Here is a 21,290-nt window from a genome sequence, read left to right as displayed (position 1 = left end):
GCCCAAGTCGAATCCAAAAAGAGGGCATTAGCTATATGTTCTTGGCGTGTATATTCTTGAACATCATGCGGCGTTAGAATATCCTGTTTCTAATCACATTAAGCGGTGACATCCACCTAGTATAAAGGCTGATTTGCGTCGTAAGTACCCCTCGCAATGACCTCTTCGAGAGGCCAACGGGGAGGCTCAATCACCCGGGGTCCCTTCGAGCTATCGTGCGCAGACAATGGTTCTCTCAGGCCACCTGCAATGCCCGAAGAGAATTTGATCTCCAATGCATCACCTATTTCATCGCACGCCTGCAGGATGCGATCCAGATCGTCTTTGGTGTGCGCGGCTGAGATGCAGAGTCGCGCCCGTGACAGCTCCAGGGGCGTGGCAGGGTAGGTCACGACAACCACAGAGATCTTGCGTCGCAGCATTTCTCGCGAGAAGGCAGGCATCTTGGCAGGGTTGTACAACATCAATGGCACGATTGGAGAATCGTCATGTCCGTAAACGATGAAGCCCAGTCTCTTCAATCCGAGCCGAAGGTAGCGCGAGTTGAAGGCCAAGCGCTGCATCCGCTCGCGTCCCTCGCCCGGGTGAAGAGGATCCTCATCAGCAATGAGTCGCAACGAGGAGTAGATCTGGGCCAGGACAGGAAGCGATGGTGCTTCTCCAAAGATTTGACCAGCGTTTGTGCAGCGAATCTTGTCAATGATGGCCCTGTCGGCCGCGATATAGCCACCGTTCGCCCCGAAGGACTTGGTAAACGTTCCCATCAGGATATCGACTTCCGCCGGGTCTACTTTGAAGTAGTCGCAAACTCCGCGTCCGTGACGTCCAACAGCTCCAATGGAGTGTGCCTCGTCAACAAAAAGGTGGAACTTGTACTTCTTCTTCAATGCCAGTATCCGAGGAAGGTTGCACATGGTACCTTCCATGGAGAACAGTCCCTCCACGGTAACAAGAATCTTCTTCCACGGCCTATGCGTGCGAGGCTGACCTTGAGAGATTGCCTCCCTGAGACGCTTCTCGAGGTCGGCCATGTTGTTGTGCGCGAAGACCTGAATAGCCGCGCCAGACAGACGAGCACCAAACCGGATGGACGCATGGTTGAGTTCATCAGACAGGATCAGACATCCCTTTTCCATGATAGAGGGAAAGATAGTAGCATTCGTCACAAAGCCCATGGAGAACACAACTGCGGCTTCTTTCCCCACAAACCGGGCAATTTGATCTTCCACCTCGGCATGAAGCTTCGTGATTCCTCCCTCGGGAGTCGATGCAATGCAAATGCCATCCCGGCGAAGTACCTCCTCGGCATAGTCGGTGCATGGGCCTTCCGACTGAGCAAAACCCAGATAATTATACGAACTCAGATTGAGCGTATCCGTCGTTGTGCCCGTAAGTCTGAAATGAAGATTGTCTTCAGTCGTGCGGTCCAACAGCGTAACATGCCTGCCCGGAACACCAATGATCGGCCTCTCAAAGCAGTCATTAATCCGTTGCTTTAGACGTCGCGTATAGAAACTCTCGAAGTCGCTGTACAATGACGCATAGCCATTCTGGGGCTTCAAGTGCCGGTAAGTATGGGAGCGAAACCACTTATCCACGAAATCATGAAAATGGCCGAGAAAGATCAGCACGAGAAAGCTGACGTAGGTGGTCAGGACGACGAAGTACGGAGGCTCATCAATGACCGGGTCAGGGATCTCTCCGCCGGGATGCTCGCTGGTGTAGAGATGCGACGGATCGCCCAGGGGTCCGAACTCGGCGTGCTGCTTGGCTAGCTTTCGAATCGCTTCTGGGTCGGAGGGTGCCTGGTCTTGGGTTACTGCTGTTGTTCTCATGGCATCGGGAGAGCAGCCACTAACAGCGCGAAGGGAGGCCACAGCAGTAGAATGAGCCGTCGGGGAGTCGGGGGATACACCGGAATTGCCGCCGCTGATTGCTGCATCCTTCTCGGGGCGCGGTTTACTGCGCTTCCAGCGAGGCATCATGAAGCAGAGGGGCTGACGGTAAACCCTCAGCCACAACTAGCAATAGTACTGATGCTGAAGAATGCAGCTAAGATAACGGCGGCTGAGCAGGGTGAGGTGAGAAGGGAAGGGGAACAGGGGAAGGTTGTATCGTGAGGTCGCTGAAGCGTGATTCCTCCATCATGTAATGGTGAGAGGCGGTTCCACTCGGCTTGTTCGGGGGTGAGATTGGCGCCCGATCATTGGTGGCTGATGCCGGATGCCTCCGACGGGCCAGGCGGAGACTTTCGGAGTTCATTGGCCAGACCGCTGACTCAGCATGGCCTGATGGCACATGGGCGCAACTTGTTGCATTTCCATCTGCTGCTTAATGTTAATTCACATAATGAGAATATTAGCCAGGCTTTGTCCTTTCGTCAGGTGGTACAATCCTCGGGGTACCGTGCTAAAACCTTCTAGCAAATTCTTTGCCTAGGGCTGACATCCGTATATGGACGGCAGCTGATGTTGGACAATAACCCTACAGTGACGGCAGCATTTGAAACTACGCCTTTGTCACTGCAGCTATAGTCCGCTCCGCTTTAGGTAACACAGAACGGCTTCGCTAAGCCTTCACTGAAATAGTAACGCCATCGGGCTGTGCTGACAGCTCAACACGAAGGGGGCGTCGGATCAGGGCAAAAAGCATGAAGATGCGTCGAAAGACACGTTTTGTCTGTGTCTCTGATACGCATGCCTACACGCCGTCAGAGGCCGGTTTTAAGCTTCCCGCCGGAGATGTCTTAATCCATGCTGGTGACCTCACCAACCATGGGAGCGCTGCTGAACTGCGTAAGACAATGAGCTGGATTGCTACAGCTGACTTCGAAGTCAAAATCATCATCTGCGGTTCGTCTCCCTCCCGCCCAGACTGCCAAATGTTGGGCCTCTAAGTACGGTCTTTTGTTGTCCGAGAAGGCCACTCGTAGGGCTGAAGAAAACGGGGAAGCTCGATGGCCAAAGAATATGTACTGAGTACCGGTAATCATCAGGAAACCATGATATCACACTAGACCCGGGGTTCTACGCTGAATACGGGTCTAGCTTTCACGGCCAACATCTAGAAGATACCCAGAAGTGTCTGGAAATAGTAACCCAAGCATCACCGTCAATAGTCTATCTCAGGCACCAGTCAGCACTAATCCGGTTGACCCGGCCTAACGGCCCAAATACCATCTTCAAGGTCTTTGGCTCTCCATACTCCCAGTCACCTGGAATTTGGGCGTATGGATACGAGTCTTCAGATGCTGGTGCGCTTTGGAACAGCATTCCATTGGACACGGATATCACCGTGACCCATACGCCGCCTTATTCGCACTGCGATAGCCGAGTTGAAGGCATTTCAGTCGGATGCACAGCCCTGCGGGGTGCATTAAGCAAAGTTCGGCCATCACTAGCAGTATGTGGCCATGTACACGAGTCGCGAGGCTCGGAGAGGGTGCGATGGTATTCTTCGCAGGCATCGTCATCACCAACGGTGGATGTCCAAAAGCATAAGGATCCAGTTATGCTGCCTGCCCCGGGCAGTAAGAAGCAGAGCCTGGTCGATCTCACGGGCAAGAAGGCACCCAAAATCGATAACAATTACTTTGCCGGCAACAACCTTCGAGCGCCAGCCAGTCAACTGTTCCGATCATCACAAAAGGCCCTGCTGTTACCGTCTTTTGAGTGGCCATCTGAAGGATTCCAAGGCTCTGAAGCCGATCAATCAACGTCATCCTTCCGGCCTTTGTGCTTAGAGGAAGGACACACTGAGAATGAAGACGGATCTAATTTAAGGCGACGCGAAACATGTATTGTCAATGCGGCCATCGTGGCGACCAGTTGGCCGCATCGGGGTGGGAAACGGTTCCATGCCCCTATTGTGGTCGATCTAGAACTACCAGTCTGGGAAGAGGAGAAGGGAGGAAATGAACCCCACGGCTAGAATGTGTAGCTCATATCGTCTGTCCTGAATGGCCAGATTAGCATTGACTCCAACGATTGGCTGTGCAAGATGGAATATCTCTTGTCGTGCAGCAGGCAGCTTGAGCTTTGACCTGCGGTTTGACGTATGGCCGACCGTTTCGGGTCGGATGCATCACTGGCTGCCTTGGATTTGGGAGACACTTCAGCCATGTAGAGCACTCCGCCCCAAACTGTTTTGAGTATATACACCGGCCTGGTTGGGACTGGTTGTCGGTCGTTGTAGAGGAGCGGGAATAAGTTACGCTGTGACTCAAGAGCAGCAAGGCGGTGGTGTGGTGGTGATGCTCCCTAGCTCCCTTGCTCTTTGTCTTGTGTCGGGCCGTCATTTGATGAACCAGAAACCCGGAATGGAACAAGTGGAAGATCGGGAAAGCAGGGGCAGCGTGGTAGCTGAGGGGATGTAAACAGCACAATGATCACTGGATGCTTACGTTGAAATTAAGCAGCAAATGAGGACGGCAGTTCCAGGTGTCGAATGGCCATGAAAGATCATCTGAAACGTGATGTGGGTGAATGACATCCTTTGCTCATTATAGTAGACTGGAGCAGGATCACCAAGTCACTCTGAGACGGGTATGGCAGTTAGAGGTCTGTGACCAGAGCCAGAGGGAGATAGCCATGACCAGTCCTTTGAGCATACACCAGTCAAAGTCCAGGAGTAAAGACTGTTCAGAACAGGCCGCGGAATGGAGGCGCTTGATGCTGTCCTATGAGTGACAGTGAAGAAGTGTGGCGGGGTTGAGACGGAGCATCGGGTCCTACCAACCCCTACTTAGGCCCCTGACTGCAATGTGTGAGCGGACCCTGTGAGCCCATCTCCATTAATGCTGCGTGCATGAAGAACATCAGAACATCAGAACAGCTCGGAAAGTGCCGTGTACTGTGCTGCTGTCTGCGTGGAGAATCAGATCGTCGAGTTATCTGTATCGTTATCGACGCCCCTTACCCACAGTGGGTCTTGGATGGTTCACGATTTGGAAAGAAACCGATCTGCTCCGCTACAAGCTATGATGTCAATCGGGTTGGCCAATCTTCCGATTAAACTATAAGATTATGAAGCAAAATAATAAACAACGTTACAAGTGAACATCCTCGATGGTCTAACGGTCATGATTTCCGCTTGTCAATCCTCAATAGGAACAAGCGCGGGAGACCTGGGTTCGACTCCCAGTCGGGGAGATTTTTTTGCCTTTGAGGCTTTCGCAAGTGCGCCACAAGAACCTGCGACTGACCTTTTTGGTATCGATTGTTCTTTTGGTCGAGACAGCACCACGCATCGCTTCCTAGATGGAATTGGTTCAATCGCTGAGACATCCTACGATCGCACAGCATGAGCACCGAGCCACCATCTCGAGCACCTGACTGTGTCGCAAGGTGGCAGACGACGGGTCGACCTGATGCTGCGGATTGAACCCACACCGTCACCACTTCCTCCACTCTTCATTGTAGTGATTAACTGTGCTAGGCATGCGATAGTTTTTACATCCAGAGTCAGCTGTGAAGGCAGAAGCTGAAAGGGTTAAGAGATGCGTACGTAGGCAGCCCGCCCGTAACGACGCTGCCGGGATCAGGGCGTGGGATGAAACCGAGCAACGCCACAGAACTGAGGTTAGCGCGCTAAAGAGGCCTTGATATCCCTCCATTCAGCCGTAGCCACCGATTTGTGATGGGGCCGGTGGGTAACGACCGATTCTCAAGAAGGCTAGGAAGCCGCCAAACTGGATTGATAAGATGCAGTTGGGGTTGATATTCGCCAACATCATTGGTGGTGGGCGCCGTGGTAAAACCCCCCGGGTGTAGCTGGCTGATGAGGGGGGCCCTGTTTCGCAATGCTTACTGCAACACTAACATTGAACGCGTAGGTAACCTCTACCACGAGGCACTTGGGACCTCCACACCCCACATGAAAGCCTGCATTGGCGGATGATGTGAGCCAGCAAGGTACGTACCATAGGACATTGTGGTCAGCGAGTCTCACAGGCATGGGCCTCACAGGAAGCCCCCTGCTTATTGCCTGTCACCCCCAAAGGAACAGGCCGGGATTTCAGCGTTCATCGGAACGTGTCATACGAATGCTGTAGTAGTACACACCTACACACCATTTCGGCTATGGGTAAATGTCGGGGCCGCATCAATCGACTCGCTCGGCCTGGCAGACAAAAAAATGGGCGCTTCATCTGACAGCGCGCCCGAGCCGACGATGGGTCCAGAGCCCGGGCAAAGCTTCTGAACCTGAGAACAGCTGCTTTAAGCTCCTGTTAACGTTTTGCATCAATCCTGCACTTGCGAGCCTTGACGAAGAGCTGGATCACCAGCGCCCCTTGATCCAAGGCTATTGGGAGCGTCTCATTGGATGCGCGGAACCGCGAAAGTGAAGCAGTATCATGCAAACTAATGCCGGGACAATCATTGCATGGACAGCGGGCGCGAATTGTTGGCTGAGCCGTGCAGCAGACATCGGGTGCAGATGACTTTGCACAGGGTCCAATTACTCCTTCGAGAACAATCAGCTCGGCGAGGAACGTTCGGTGCGGCGTGTCATGGGCACGGATAACCTGGGGGTGGGACAGGCGAGATAGGCTGACAGGCCATTGCGTGGTACAAGACAAGCCCTGCAACCACTAGTTACGATCCCAGGATGAGCAAGCCAGCCATGTTGCCATGCTCTGTATCAGCCGTTTTTAACTTTGGCCGTTTGATGCCGATCAAATTGATAGATCTACACGATTCGGGGCCTTACCCCGCGAAACTCGCAGGATACACCTTGTGACAGAAGATAACCGTCGCGAGGGATGGAAGACCATACCACTGACGAGCATTCATGGTTTTCCTTTTCCTTCCCCTTCACAGCCGTGAGGAACCGGAAGTAGTAGCTAACTAGTGAGTAGTACTAGTTTCTGGAGAATCAGCCCAGGGACAAAGACAAATCAAGGGCGGGACCTTCCGGGAACAATCCACGGGACTAATTCACGCGCGCCCGGACCGGATCGATGGATAATGATGGACTGTAACCATGGACAACGCCCCTCCAGGTACCATAACCATCATGTTCCTGAAGTTCAGTCAGCCAGCCGAGGTACCTTTTTTTTTCTTTCTTTCTTTCTCTACCCCACGCATAGGAAGAGGTATCATCCCTGTACGGATGAGTCCATTTTGCGATGGGCTGGTTCCACTCCACCGGACTAGTCCATTCAAAGTAGTAAGGATGCTGCTGTAGGAGCAAAAGCCAAGAGGAGGAGGTAAGAGGAAGGAGAGCAGCGAATTCGCTGAGCCAATTCCAGACAGACTGCCGAACCCAGCGCATCGTGTCCGGTGAGGCGACCCCAAAATAGGATGCAGCTAGCAGAGCGCATACGCAGGTGACTGCTGATGTGATTGGATTGTAAATCCCTCCCGGTGAAGGGCAAAGGCTGTGGGCATTAATGGGGTCAGCCTATAAGGAGGCAAAACAGACCCAAGGTGGTGTGTGGGAGTCGATCCAGTCAGTTGGCAGTTTGCCAGTCGGCGTTTGGGAAGGAAAGTGAGGGAAGTGAGGGAAGTGGAGGTGGTGCGGGGTTTCTTTCCTCGCGGCGTCTTTTTTGGTGGTTGACAACTCGGCCTGACTGGTCAACTCCTCCCGGTGCTGAGGGAGAGGGTGTGTTCCGATCGAAGCAAACGTCGATGATTAGTTGGTGTTGGAAGTCTCGGTGGTTCAATCAGAGCAATGAGAGAAGAAAGATTCTGTTACGACGTACTACCATATGTACGGAGTACTTATGGGAGGTAGTACGCAGTAGATACTACTACTTACTACTTGCTAGTCATTATCAACCTAGAAACCAAACAGTAGTAGTACTTACTGCTTAGTAGTAACTAGACGCTCACTAGGCAGAGAGTGCCCTGTTCAGCTACTATTTACTACTAACCTATTACTGCTAGTTAGTTACAGAGTACTACCGGATAGATGGATAGTTTACTCCATAGAGGAACATCTCCTCGTGGAAAAGGCCCCGCAGATCAATCAGGCTGATGACTGACGGTCGCAAAGTCGAATTCGCTCATCTGCCGGGGACCACCAGGTGGATGACCAAACAGACACTCGTCCTGCAGACACCCATGGCTTAGTCTCCTCTGCGTCGTAACTTTGACGCTAGCAATGGGACAGGCAAGATGGATTTCTGGCCAAGCGCCCGCCGTGACCGTGATGAAGATGTGACTGAGAACGGCCCAGCATCTTCCTCTCACTCGATCCCGCAGTTGCACATAGGGCTTCAGGGTTTGCGAGAAGCCAACATGATACGAAGGTCAACAAAAGTCAAGGCTTAGATACTACGAGTTCTTTCTCTCTTGTACCTGGAAGTCTTCTCGCCAGGTACCAATCCCTCCAATGGAAATGGTTCCTTCATGGATCGGAGATAAACCCACGGTCAAACACCACCGGGGTATTTGTACCACATCAGGTCCAGTTTCATTTCCCTTCGTTTGCAGGATGATACGTCTCATTCTCTAGATCACCTTCTGGTGGCTGTTTTATAATAATAATCTTCGATCCTGTATTCCGTATTCTTATGCCTCCTGTGATCTACTTTTTGGACATTGTATGAACCAATTGTCCTGTTTTCATCCTGCCTTCCTGCTGAAAGGCATCAATGATTGACCGCTCCTTGCCAATCGTTCATCGTTGGTTCTCCATTATTGCAACTTGCCTGTTGACGATTGTTGCTGTTGTTCCTCGCAAAGCGGGCCCTTGGGCTTCCTGATTGTGACAAGACCCCATCGTTGGTTTCACTTTCCCACTTCACCGCTGCTTTACAGTCCATCTGTTGGCTCGCTCTGCACCAGGAATTCGAATGCAGAGAGTATCATAATCATCATACTACTCTCTTCAGAGTCATCCTTCTGCTGCTCGTCCTCATCATAATCATCATCATCACTCCCAAGAGATTCACGAGACGATCCGACTCTTATATCGTCATTGTTGCCAATCAATCCTGTTTGAATCCAGTTGTCCTCCCTGCTGCTACTCCTGCCCACTTCTTATACCACCGATATACTTCGCATTTGGCCTAAACCCCAGCAAGGACAATCCAACCAGACGCAGCTGGTGGCATCATCGAGCGTCTTCTAGTTTAATCATCAGCCATTATTCATCGACGTTGGCGTCTGACCAGCTAACTCCCTCACTCCCTCACTCGACCAGCAACCCTGACTAAACGTGGTGCCACTTCATCTGACCATCCTTTAGTCTTAGTCGATTTGGCTGCTTTTTCTACTTTTAGCTTACACTCTTCCGGTCTCCAGTTGAAGCAGCGTGGCGCAGTGTGCTTGGGTCCGATTGTTTGGCGGTATTTGCCCGTTGGGGGGAAAATCCCTTTTGATTTTCTCGCATTTTTCCTCTCCTTCTCTTTAGTATTTTTGACTTTTTCCCCTTTTGCCCCTCAGCGCTGGTCGCCTCTCCCGACCAGATAGGAATATTCCCCCCTCTTGATTGAACTGGAGTGCATCCACTCTGACTACTAACTAACTTCGGGTCTGGTTTGCTGGGCGAAATTACCCGGGCCAAGTACTGCCCCCAGCTGTTCCCCTCTTACTTTTTCTTCTCTTGGGTACTTGGGAATCTTCCTGCCATACAACTTGGGGATCCATCAGTAACCATACCTAAAACCTACCTACCAACTAATTCATTATTATTTTGGGTTATTTTGCCTCGCAATTTCCCTCCCCCTCCCCTCCCCTCCCCTCCACCCTCTCTGTCTACCTCTTTGGTTTAAACCCGCTGCACACTCCAAACCAGACTCTTACTAGTGACTTTTATCCTGCATGGTTCATATTCTCACTCATCATAAACTCCCCGTGTCTCTCCTTTTACTCATTATTACTCATTAATTTCACATCCCAATTCACTACAACTGACTCCCCTCCTGCCTGCCGGTTTCACCCTACCTTTTGTCATCCTGCTTCTTCCCCTTCTTTCGTCTTCGCCGGCCTTCTCCATGAATTGGCCGCATATCCGATCGGGACAATCCTGACTATGCGCCATTGATCGTCGAGCACCCACGTCACCCCATCGAGCCGTCTATCCGCCCGCCTTGTCCATCTCAGCGTACCTTACACATCCGCGCTATCGCTGCAACCCTCCGGCTTCGCCTCCCTCCGTTCAGGTACTTACCGCTTCTGCTGTCCTCCACGCTTTCTTATACAACGCCACACCGCGGCACTTGTCGCTTTCTTGTCGCTCTGCATTTATCATCATACTGTCTATTTAAATCTCCTGTTGATCCTGCATTGAAGCTGGTTTATATGTTTTCTACCCCATCTTTCACTAGTGTCTTACACAGACCATCATGGCAGCCGCGCCAGATATCGATCCATACGAAGTGTTGGGGGTGGCAAGGGATGCGGCCTTGTCGGATATCAAATCTGCTCATCGCAAACTCGTGTTGAAATGTCACCCCGATAAGATCAAAGATGAGTCGCTGAGAAGCAAGGCTCAGGATGAATTTCAGAAGGTGCAGCAGGCTTACGAGACGCTTTCGGATGAGACGAGAAGGGCCAAGTACGATGCGAAAGCTCGGCTGGCTGAGCTGCGTCGCCAAATGCACGAACAAGGCGTACCGGTCAATGGTACCTCGGCCTATGCCACCCCGCGCGCCAGCGCCCCTCGCGAGTATCGCAACGGACGGTACTACGAGGAGAGGACGCCGGCTGATGCAGCCACCTATTCCGATGACGACCTCCAATTCTCCGAAGAGTCGCGCTCAACGTCCCGAAAATACGATGAGTATAAGAAACGATACTCCTCCAAACCCCCGAGCGAGAAGAAGAAGAGCAAGAGTGAAGGCCCTAGTACTCGTGCGGCGAGGGATATGGCTCGCGACAATTCGAGGACGACCCACAGCAGTCGAGCCAAATATCGTACCAGGGAACGACAACGGGATGCCTACGAGAAGTATGAGCGGGCCGTTCCGTACAGCGACTCCGAAGACGATGGCGGCGCATCTGACTCCAGCGCCTCGTCCACGGTTTATGTGAAAATTAAGCGCCCCTCGGAAAGGCGCAACCGGGAGGCCTCTTCTCGAAAGTCCCGACCGGCGGATCTCCCGCGCCGGCACACGTCGACCCGCTACGACGATGAGTACACGGATGAATATGAGTCGAGGCATGAGTCAAAGCATGACAAGCTACACACCACCGCTAAAGATTACATTGAACGCTCCAAGGGATCCGTTCCGATCGAAATTGACAGACGTCCGCAAACCTCCCGCTCGCCCCCGCGCAATCATGGCTATGAATCCGCCGACCCAGAGTCTTCCTCGTCACGACACTCGGGCCGCACAAAACGACCGAGCAAGGAAAGTGTTCGGACCAGTAGTTCTCGCAATGGATCATATGAGAAGCTCGGGTCCCAAGCCCGATCCTACGAAGTCAAGGTACCTAGCATGCCAACTGCGGCAACTTCACCGTCAGTGAAGATTCCGTCTTCTGTCCGGCCGTCTCTTCAGCCCTCGCGCTCTGCGAGCGCTGCACAAACCCATTCCCGCCCCAGGGGAATGAGCCGCGAAAATCCACTGCATAACATGGTTCATGAGGCGAGTCGGACAGCGAAACTGCGAACGGACAAGTACGATTCGGGCTACTCGAGTCCGGGCACGCCAGAGATGGCAACCGGCGAGAGTCCGCCCAAGTCGACTCGCTACAAGATTGTGACGGAACCGGACACCGTGCTCAGAGAACCCAGCATACCGCTACCCCAGAAGTCCCCCAGATACGCAAGGGGGGGTTCACCGCCACGTCAAGAACGCCCTATGCCGAAGCCTCCCGTTCGGAGTAGCACCTACACCTACCCCACAGAACACATGCGCTATGAGTCTGCTGCTCGTCCCAGCGTGTCCCGACACTCCTCAAGCCGGCCTGTGTATGGCGAGGTTCGCTCGCCCAAAGACAAAGAGTACAGGTATGCGCGAGAGGTGGGGCCAGATTACATCGCACCCCGCGAGGCTTACATGCGACAGCCATACGGGGAGTACCCGGTTCCGCCCCCTGAACGGCGGCAATCCACATATGCTGGATGAGCGTCAATGATGACTTGAGAAGTCAGGTCTACAGGTTGCTGCAACAGCAAGCCACCCACTTACCCTCACACCCTTCCCGCTCTAGAAGCTCATTTTCTTCTCCGATAGTCTCTGAGCACCCGCATGCCTTGACGTCTTTCATGTCTGACCGTTAGACGTCAATACATGCCACGGCCTCCCAGCTATCACTGTTTTGCGTATACGGTCCATGTTCGATGAGTACCATGTCATAATTTTGTCATTTATCCCCTTTCGATTCTGATATTTTCGCCTCCCCCTTTTTCTTCCCACTACGATATACCTGTTTTTATTACTACTATAACAACATCCGCCACTCAGTCGGCGCACGGACCAGGGCTATCTATCTACCCTGTTGGTTGCATTTTGGTTTATATTTTTTTTTTTTTTTTGATTATTTGGTTTTGTTTTTTGGATGGTGTGGCCATGAATGAATTTCACGGCGGTGGGACTGAACACATTTAGGAGTACATGATGACGATCACGAATGACGAAATTGATGTGGGTGGGCTTTCTTTGCATTAGCCCGCTCCTATTTACTACAGAGGAAAGAAACAAACAGACGAACCATAGACATGGAAATATTTTTTTGTCCTTTTTTCTTACTTTAGGTTTCTTAGGCATAAAGAACTGCCCCGGGATCGGGTATCTATGCAGTTCGTATATAGTATATAACTATTAGTTGTTCGGACTTCGAAGAGATTCTAGTGTCCCAATCGTTAAGGCTGATGATGAGGTTTGGGTACGTAGGTTGATGGTGCATGGTTCTTACTTACCTATCATTCCACTGATGTGGATATAATATGATGTAGGTATGCTCGGTATATACTTCCTAGCAAATTCCATCGGTGAAGTCATACATCACACGTTTTAGTAGTTGATACAGATGAGACGATATGATAATAGAGAGAAGTAGTATGATGGCATAGACAACCTGTATTTCATCATGCAGACAGACAGACAGACAGTATGTTCTATCAATTCCACTGTATACACCGCCATAATTATACATACATACACCGAGGGCTAAGTAATCACATGAGAGAGAAGAGAGTATTCCCAACTACCAAATAGAAAAACCCCCCGGATTCGAACGTAATCAGACAACCCACAAATAAACATATACATCAGACCAAGTCACCTACTACTACTATATATACAGACAGACTAACATATCTAATCTACCTACCACCACCCCCTAACCCACCCAACCAACCCAAACCCCCACCCTACCCCCCTCCCCAACGCCGCAGGCACACCATACTTGAACCACGTCGACACCCTCCAAACATCCGCCTCAGGCACAACCACACCCTGACTCTCCCAATAACCATCCACCCCCTTCCTTCCGCCCCCTTCAAACCCAAGATCCTTCCTCCCCATAACCCCCCCTACAGCCTCCCAAACCAACCCACCCACGACCTCAACCCTACTCAGAAACACCGAATGACTGGCGCCCACCACCTCCCTATACACCACCCTCCATCCCGGAGGACACAACCCCCTCGCGATCCCAACACCCACCCGCTGCATCAGCACCGGCAACCCCCTATCCCCCTCCGTGCCTATATACCAGCACGGGACGTCCTTCCACCCGGCATACGAGAACTCACCGCCCTCGAACAGCGCTTTCAGACTCTGCGGTCTGAGCTGCGAGGCCCAGTACCGGGCTTCTTCCTCAGGGAGGTCATGGTAGAAGAGTTCGCGGGGGGAAGTGACTAGTTCGGCGAAGCCGGTGGTGTGGTTTGCGCGCCAGGAGGGCGGGGGGTGGCCTAGGAAGGGGTCCATGAAGGAGAAGCCGGTTAGGGTGAAGCCGGAGGCGATGAGGATTAGGCCGATGATGGTGCCGGATGTGGGTGTTTGGGGGACTGTGAAGCCTTTGATGGCGCTATTGGCGACCATCCCGCCGTAGGAGTGCGCGATTAGGACAACGTTGCGTCCGTGGTGGAGGGTTTCGTGGGTGATGGCGGCGCGGGCGGCGGAGAGGTCGTCTTTGAATGTGGCGCTGGGGTCGCCGGTTGTGGAGGGGAGGGTGATGGTCGTGCAGTTGAGGGTTGGGTGGTGGGTTTGGAGGTAGGTGATGAGTTTGGTGTAGCAGGTTGGGAGGTGCCAGGCGCCCGGGATGAAGATTAGGGTTGGGAGGGGGGTGGAGGTTGTAGTAGTAGGCATTGTAGTTTATATAGTAGTAGGAGGAGGGATATATTTCCGAGATAGTAGGTGCTGGTGTGGAAGCTGTGTAGTGGTGTTGTTGTCTGAGTTGAGTATAGTAAGTGACTGACCCTAGGAGAGTGAAGCCAATTGATTGTTGTTCTGAAATGTTAAGAACTGTTTGATGATATCGAGGATCGGCAGACTGCATCTCGAGAAAAGTTCTGGGTTGCGGAACCGATGGTCGGAGCCGACAGAGCGGAACCGATAGCATTCCAATGACGTATCTGCATAGTGACAGGTGAACTATGAGACACACTGTTCTATCCATATATTCAAATAATTCTTGCTAGTAGCGGCATTAGTTACTGGGTAACAGGCGGTTGTTGGGGAGTTAGGGTGCTTGGCCTTACCTTCACTGCGGGAACAGAGTCCTTCGTTTGGTTAGGATAACAGTACTAGCTTCAACATGATGCAAGTAAGCCCACCTTGGTGATCGCAGCGCTTGCATATTTGCTTTTTCTCCCCAGCCACGAAATAAATGTCGGTGGAAACCCGCAGAGGAACCACAATCGTGTTTCTAGCTTCGCCCGTACTTATAGTAAACGCCGCATGTCGGACCCGCTGTACTTCGCAGGTGTTCTAAAACCGGTCAAGTGCTGAAATCTGAAGTCCAGCATTCAGAGAGTATATCCCCATATCGCGGCATTAGTGACTGCAAAACCCTTGTGGACGCCTCGGATCCGCCGACGGTCTCACCGAGTGAGCTGAGACCTTTCAGCACGATATCAACCTGCCGTTGCCAAACGTCGTCGGCTGTCTCTCCAGTATGAAGCGGCGATTGCTGAGAGTTTATCAAAGTTTCAACGGTCTTGTGGTAGACTGTTGCCGTTAAACTCGGGGTAATGTGATAGGCGATGAGAGGGACTTCAGCATCAAGTCCGTTTTCAAGATTGAAGGCAGAGTCTGGCGGTAGCGAGAGTACGTGTTCTACTGTTTTTGTGACCGATGCGATTGCCTCAGCCTGATAGGAGCGCATACTTGCGATGATAAAGTCGTCAACAAAGTCGCTTCCCCTGCTGAGAGCCAACGCCTCGGCTAAGATGAGGATGCTCAGATCCCAGAATAATACGAGCGAGACTGTTCAATTTGTCAGTGAGTGGACACATCAATTAGCTTAAGCACCCACCAGAAGCTGTTCTAGAGTGTAAGGAAAGACACTCCAGGTTGTTGATGCAGTAGTTAATGAACGGGCGGAACTGTTGGTCGAATTTGCTCACGGCTGCCACTGTTGAGGTGACATCCTCCATGCAAGCCAAAGACTGATCACAGTGTAGTAAATTCTTGACCTCAACTATCTGCCTGCATATGTAAAACGCCTCAGCAACTGCCTTCTTACAGATAGTTGGGATGCTGTCATCCAGACCGGGAGGAAAATCTTGGTTACTCGACCAGTCGAATGTGGACAAGATCGAGCCGGTACTGAAAAGCACTATTCGAGTTCAGCTTGGATATCCAAGACTTATCGCCCATAACAATGCGCTTACCTTTATTGTGACCCGGAATGGGAAGTCTGCATGGACGATTTGTGGTGAGCGATGCCCCAAGGTCACGGATGTATCCGCCCCAATGCACAGCATTCAGACTGGCTTCCAGCAGACCACTGTATATAGAGTAAGTACCCAGAGTAGTACAGTGTTTCCTAACAAGCTCATTCAGAGAACAAAGGCTTTGCAGGCCGCTGTCAAGGAACTCGCGTGTTGAATCGACTGGAGCTTTAGTCGGAACGGTAATGCCACCAAAAAGCAAAATGGCATAGACAACCCTGAACGACCGGACTGATTGCGCCTGTTCGAGAATCTCCTGTGTCTGAAACCAAGAATCGTAGAATGCGTTCTGGGATGCTTCGCTGGTGGATATCCCATTAACACTGTCCTGCAAGATACTGTCCCCGGTTAATGTACTCTCGGTAGGTAGCCACTGAAGGGAGAACGTGCGAAGCACTGATTTCAGCGCAGCATCAGACTGTTTACGCGCAGTTGCACTGATGCGATTGCCGTAGAGACCCGCGAAATGATCAAGGAAACGGACGGCCCCGATAACAGTAAAAGTGCAAGAGAGATCGTTTAATGGCATCCCTGAATCCGGAGAAGATATGGCATCCAACGGTGTAACCGAAGCTGGGATATCCGGAAAAAATGTGTTTGTAGAACTATCCAAAGTAGCAGGTGTATGTCTTTGCGAGGGCTGTTCACTCCAACCTTCCAGTCGGTAGCGTGACGCCGTTGCATACAAATTGCAGTCGTAATCCACAAACCGGGAAGCACATCCAGTAATGATCGCGTGGTAAATTTTTGCCAGCCGATCGTCTATGATTGTTGCATCCAGCTTGGAATTCAGCAAGCGGACAGGACTCGTCAGTGAACTACCAGCAAGTAATGGCATCGCGTAGGACACTCTGTCCGTCAGACTGCTGCGAACGGATGTTTGCGCCTCGCTTGATACTTGCACTGGAGGTACAAAATCCGACGCAAGTCGATTCACCAGATAGAGGTCCATGATATCGTCATGGCTCTTCTGTGTATCATGGCCTTCGTTGAAGCTGAGCCCCGGGACCAGGGTATCCCCGGGGGGCGTGGTACCGGCCTGATAGTAACCATCAGGACTATCAAAGCCTAGAAGTGGAGTTCCTGGTAGCTCAGTGCTGTTTGTCGATGGGGAAGGCCGCACTAGGTCTTGCTTGGGCTTTACCCTCCGAGATCTGGCAAAGTCAAAGGTGCATGAATGGCCCAGTCGTTGGCAGTTAGTACACCTCTCTCCTCGGGGAGAGGCGAAAAAGCAGCGTCGCTTGGAGCGACGGCATGGATCGCAACTGGAAAATTGACGGCGCTGTGACATGCTGTCACATATTTCCAGATTTAGGTGCGCAGTGAAGCGATTTCTCTTGATAATGCTGGGTGATGGATATGCTAAGTTTTCGGATCAATTGAAGTTGTAGATGAAGACTGGCGGAAGGGCAGATTAGTAACGCAGGCCTTCCACAGGTTTATCTTTAATGATGCTACTTTATATAATATTTGTTGTATGTCTTTCACAATCATCTACGGTGTTTTCTGATTTACTATATGATAGCAGATCGGATGTCTAGAATTACATGATTTTACTATAGAAATATTATTTTTCAGTGTATAACGCTGCATGAAGAGGATACAGAAACCGTGAGAACACAAGCGCCGTTGCTCTAAGGCTGTACAACCTGGATGTTGTTCTTCTTCTGTAAAGCGACAGAACTGTTAGCAATCCATTGATCATCCCACATACGCGGACCACCAGGGAACAATATTCCTACCTTCCAGTTATCCAGATCCGTCTGCTTCGACTTGTACTGCTTCAATAGCTCCTCCAAGACCTGCTTCAATCCATCCGAGTTTGTCTTGAGAGACGGGAGAACGTCCTCAACTGTCCGCTCTACCAGAACACCGTTCACCATCCGAAAGCATTTCCGGTCCTTAGGGAGGGGGTCGAGGGTTTCGATAACAAGCCTAGCGTTGAGTGTGCGTTAGCTGACATCCGCAAACAGCGTAGAAGCGAGACCCTTTTGTGCAAGTATTGACAACAAGGGAACTTCCGAAATAGGGCAGCTTACTTATGCTCCTCTGCTTCTTGCTCAATGTCACCGATCTTCTGCGCCAATTGTTGTAGCGTGTTTTTGTAGTTGGAGTATTGGAGCTGGAGCTCTGCTTCGAATCAGTCTGGCTTCTTCAGACGGTAACAAAAAGGCAGATTCGGTACAAGACATACCCTGTTGCCTCTTGGGATTGACTTGCGCTTGGCTGGCCATGATGTCGAAATCTGATTGAAAGTGCAGTTGCAAAGCCGGAGTTGCGATGCGGGGAGTTTCGATATGGATCGGCGGTGCTTGCGGCGTCGCTTTGTTGCAACTAGTATGTTTGCGTCGCTAACGAACAAACCACGAGTAATGCAGAAATAAGATATAAACAGTACAATTGACTATAGCCAACTAACTAACTACCAGAGCTCTATTTAATATATTAATGTATTCCGCACCATCTTCTGCCTGTCTTTGGAGGGGATGTTACACGTGACGAAGCGGGCGGCGATAGTTTGCAGTGTTTGCTGCAACTCCGATAGAAACGATGGATTCCGCAATTCGCGGCGATTGCATCTTCAACTATCGGCGGGAGGTGTAGCCCCCTGCGAAGCATTAACATATTAATTGCTCTAGCAAGCGATCGTGTTGTTCGATCATCAATTACACACAATCATGGCTTCCAACGACCAGCCTCCAGCCAAAAGGCTGAAGAGCTCCAATCTCCCGCCACAGCTGCGCGACGCAAAGCGCAAGGACATCGACAACTGGGAAACGAACCGTATGCTCACATCTGGTGTCGCCCAGAGACGCGATTTCGATGGCGATTTCATGCCCGAAGATGAAGAAGCCACCCGAGTTCATTTGCTAGTCCATGACCTCCGTCCGCCCTTCCTCGATGGCCGCACGATCTTCACCAAACAGCTCGAGCCTATCTCAGCTGTCCGAGACCCGCAGAGTGATATGGCAGTATTCAGTCGGAAAGGAAGCAAAGTGGTTCGCGAACGACGTCAGCAGCGGGAACGCCAGAAGCAAGCGCAGGAGGCGACAACGATGGCGGGAACGGCGCTGGGAAACCTCATGGGTGTAAAGGAGGATGAGGGTGACAGTGCGGTCGCTATGCCAGTGGAGGATGCCTACAAGAGCGGAAACAAGTTCGCCCAACATTTGAAAAAGGATGAAGGTGGACAGAGTTCGTTCAGCAAGAGCAAGACGCTTCGGGAGCAGAGGGAATTCCTGCCGGCGTTCGCGGTCCGAGAGGATTTGTTGCGCGTCATTCGGGATAACCAGGTTGTGGTTGTAGTTGGTGAGACTGGGTCTGGAAAAACAACACAGCTGACGCAGTTCCTGCACGAGGACGGCTATTCGAAGTATGGCATGATTGGGTGTACGCAACCTCGTCGAGTGGCAGCTATGAGTGTTGCCAAGCGTGTCAGTGAAGAAATGGAGGTGGATCTTGGTGATGAAGTTGGGTATGCGATTCGTTTCGAAGATTGCACAGGCCCGAAGACGGTCATCAAGTACATGACCGATGGTGTCCTTCTACGAGAGTCACTTGTCCAGCAGGACCTCGACAAGTATTCTTGTATCATCATGGACGAAGCGCACGAGAGAGCGTTGAACACGGATGTGCTTATGGGTCTTCTCAAGAAGGTCCTAGCTCGACGCAGGGACTTGAAGCTTATCGTCACATCGGCCACCATGAACGCAGAGCGCTTCTCCAGATTCTACGGTGGCGCACCGGAGTTCATCATCCCCGGAAGAACCTTCCCTGTCGATACTCATTTCTCACGCACACCCTGCGAGGACTATGTTGACAGCGCGGTCAAGCAGGTCTTGGCCATCCACGTGTCGCAAGGTCCTGGTGATATTCTTGTGTTCATGACAGGTCAGGAAGATATTGAAGCAACATGCGAGCTGGTCGATGAGCGGTTAAAGCTACTAAACGATCCGCCGAAGTTGAGCATTTTGCCCATTTACAGTCAGATGCCTGCGGAGCAACAGGCCAAAATTTTCGAACGGGCTGAGCCTGGCGTGCGGAAAGTGATTGTTGCCACCAACATTGCGGAAACCAGTCTGACAGTTGACGGTATCATGTTCGTTGTGGATTCGGGCTACTCCAAGCTGAAGGTATACAACCCCAAGATGGGCATGGACACTCTGCAGATCACGCCTATATCACAGGCCAATGCCAACCAGCGTTCTGGCCGAGCAGGACGTACGGGGCCGGGCAAGGCATATCGTCTGTATACCGAGGTGGCGTACAAGAACGAGCTATACCTGCAAACGATTCCGGAAATCCAGCGGACCAGTCTTTCCAACACTGTCCTTCTCCTCAAATCTCTTGGCGTCAAAGACCTTCTCGACTTCGACTTTATGGACCCCCCTCCCCAAGAGACTATCACCACATCCCTCTTCGAGCTTTGGTCCCTAGGAGCACTCGACAACCTCGGTGACCTCACCCCACTAGGACGTCAGATGACACCATTCCCAATGGATCCTCCACTCGCAAAGCTCATCATCACCGCCGCAGAAACCTACGGCTGCAGCGAGGAGATGCTAACCATCGTATCCATGCTATCCGTCCCCAGCGTCTTCTACCGCCCCAAAGAGCGCCAAGAAGAATCCGACGCTGCGCGCGAGAAATTCTTTGTCCCGGAATCCGACCATCTCACTCTACTCCACGTCTACACGCAATGGAAAGCAAACGGCTACTCCGACGGCTGGTGCACACGCCACTTCCTCCACGCCAAGGCCCTGCGGCGGGCGCGCGAAGTGCGCGACCAACTGCACGACATCATGACGGTGCAGAAGATGCCCCTGGTCAGCTGCGGCACCGACTGGGACGAGATCCGCAAGTGCATCTGCTCGGGTTTCTACCACCAAGCCGCGCGCGTCAAGGGTATCGGCGAGTTCCTTAACCTCCGAACCAGCGTCAGCATGCAACTCCACCCAACCAGTGCCCTCTACGGTCTGGGATATGTCCCGGAGTACGTGGTCTACCATGAACTGATCCTCACCAGTAAGGAGTATATGTCCACCGTGACTGCTGTAGATCCACATGTAAGTCTACCGCCCCATCCCTCAATACGTGGAAAAACTAATAGGATATGATAACAGTGGCTCGCCGAACTCGGAGGCGTCTTCTACTCCGTCAAAGAAAAGGGCTACTCTCAGCGCGAGCGCCGCATCACGGAACAAGAGTTCAACCGGCGCGTGGAGATCGAGACCCAGATGGCGGCGGATCGCGAACGCGCCGCAGCCGAGAAGCAGCGCGAAGCGGAGAGGAACGATCCGACCAGACGCAGAAAGGAGATCGAAGTGGGGTCTGTGGTACGGAGGCCTGTCGCAACGGCAAGACGTGTAGGAGGTGTGACGGCCTCGAGTAGTGGTGGTGGTGCGCGCAATGGCGGAAGTGGAGGCGGAAGCGTGGTGAAGAAGCCGCAGATCAAGCGCAAACCGGGACGGGCTTTTTGATTTATACTAGTAGAA

The 21,290-nt window shown here is 51.9% G+C and overlaps 7 protein-coding genes and 1 non-coding gene across 8 annotated transcripts; 4 read left to right on the top strand and 4 right to left on the bottom strand.

Moving 5' to 3' along the window:
• Positions 1 to 116: 116 nt before the first annotated feature.
• AtWU_00248 (putative serine palmitoyltransferase 1) lies at positions 117 to 1,985 on the bottom strand (the record flags this gene model as incomplete). Its single annotated transcript, XM_035495364.1, has 1 exon — positions 117 to 1,985. One exon carries the CDS (start codon positions 1,983 to 1,985, stop codon positions 117 to 119), a length of 1,869 nt encoding a protein of 622 aa, XP_035351257.1.
• A 665-nt stretch (positions 1,986 to 2,650) lies between these two features.
• Positions 2,651 to 3,930, top strand: AtWU_00247 (metallophosphatase domain-containing protein; the record flags this gene model as incomplete). The annotated part of the gene is made up of 2 exons (XM_035495363.1): positions 2,651 to 2,852; positions 2,996 to 3,930. The coding sequence occupies 2 exons, from the start codon at positions 2,651 to 2,653 to the stop codon at positions 3,928 to 3,930; spliced, it is 1,137 nt and encodes a 378-aa protein (XP_035351256.1).
• A 1,130-nt stretch (positions 3,931 to 5,060) lies between these two features.
• AtWU_t10 lies at positions 5,061 to 5,150 on the top strand. The gene is given in 2 exon segments: positions 5,061 to 5,097; positions 5,116 to 5,150. It is a non-coding gene; the product is annotated as a tRNA-Asp (tRNA).
• A 5,144-nt stretch (positions 5,151 to 10,294) lies between these two features.
• AtWU_00246 (DnaJ domain protein) lies at positions 10,295 to 12,022 on the top strand (the record flags this gene model as incomplete). Its single annotated transcript, XM_035495362.1, has 1 exon — positions 10,295 to 12,022. The coding sequence occupies one exon, from the start codon at positions 10,295 to 10,297 to the stop codon at positions 12,020 to 12,022; it is 1,728 nt and encodes a 575-aa protein (XP_035351255.1).
• A 1,203-nt stretch (positions 12,023 to 13,225) lies between these two features.
• AtWU_00245 (alpha/beta hydrolase) lies at positions 13,226 to 14,209 on the bottom strand (the record flags this gene model as incomplete). Its single annotated transcript, XM_035495361.1, has 1 exon — positions 13,226 to 14,209. The coding sequence occupies one exon, from the start codon at positions 14,207 to 14,209 to the stop codon at positions 13,226 to 13,228; it is 984 nt and encodes a 327-aa protein (XP_035351254.1).
• A 314-nt stretch (positions 14,210 to 14,523) lies between these two features.
• On the bottom strand, positions 14,524 to 17,086 carry AtWU_00244 (Zn(II)2Cys6 transcription factor domain-containing protein; the record flags this gene model as incomplete). Its single annotated transcript, XM_035495360.1, has 6 exons — positions 14,524 to 14,537; positions 14,602 to 14,622; positions 14,677 to 14,830; positions 14,913 to 15,328; positions 15,378 to 15,680; positions 15,736 to 17,086. The coding sequence occupies 6 exons, from the start codon at positions 17,084 to 17,086 to the stop codon at positions 14,524 to 14,526; spliced, it is 2,259 nt and encodes a 752-aa protein (XP_035351253.1).
• A 343-nt stretch (positions 17,087 to 17,429) lies between these two features.
• On the bottom strand, positions 17,430 to 18,029 carry AtWU_00243 (putative prefoldin subunit 2; the record flags this gene model as incomplete). Its single annotated transcript, XM_035495359.1, has 4 exons — positions 17,430 to 17,462; positions 17,538 to 17,730; positions 17,835 to 17,925; positions 17,990 to 18,029. 4 exons carry the CDS (start codon positions 18,027 to 18,029, stop codon positions 17,430 to 17,432), a joined length of 357 nt encoding a protein of 118 aa, XP_035351252.1.
• Positions 18,030 to 18,473: 444 nt separating this feature from the next.
• Positions 18,474 to 21,275, top strand: AtWU_00242 (putative mRNA splicing factor RNA helicase (Prp16); the record flags this gene model as incomplete). The annotated part of the gene is made up of 2 exons (XM_035495358.1): positions 18,474 to 20,861; positions 20,919 to 21,275. 2 exons carry the CDS (start codon positions 18,474 to 18,476, stop codon positions 21,273 to 21,275), a joined length of 2,745 nt encoding a protein of 914 aa, XP_035351251.1.
• Between the last annotated feature and the right edge of the window lie 15 nt (positions 21,276 to 21,290).

This window comes from Aspergillus tubingensis (assembly GCF_013340325.1).
Source record: "Aspergillus tubingensis WU-2223L DNA, scaffold_1, whole genome shotgun sequence".
NCBI lineage: Eukaryota > Fungi > Ascomycota > Eurotiomycetes > Eurotiales > Aspergillaceae > Aspergillus > Aspergillus tubingensis.
Note: the sequence above shows the minus strand (reverse complement) of the source record. Positions and strands in the feature narration are given on the sequence as shown.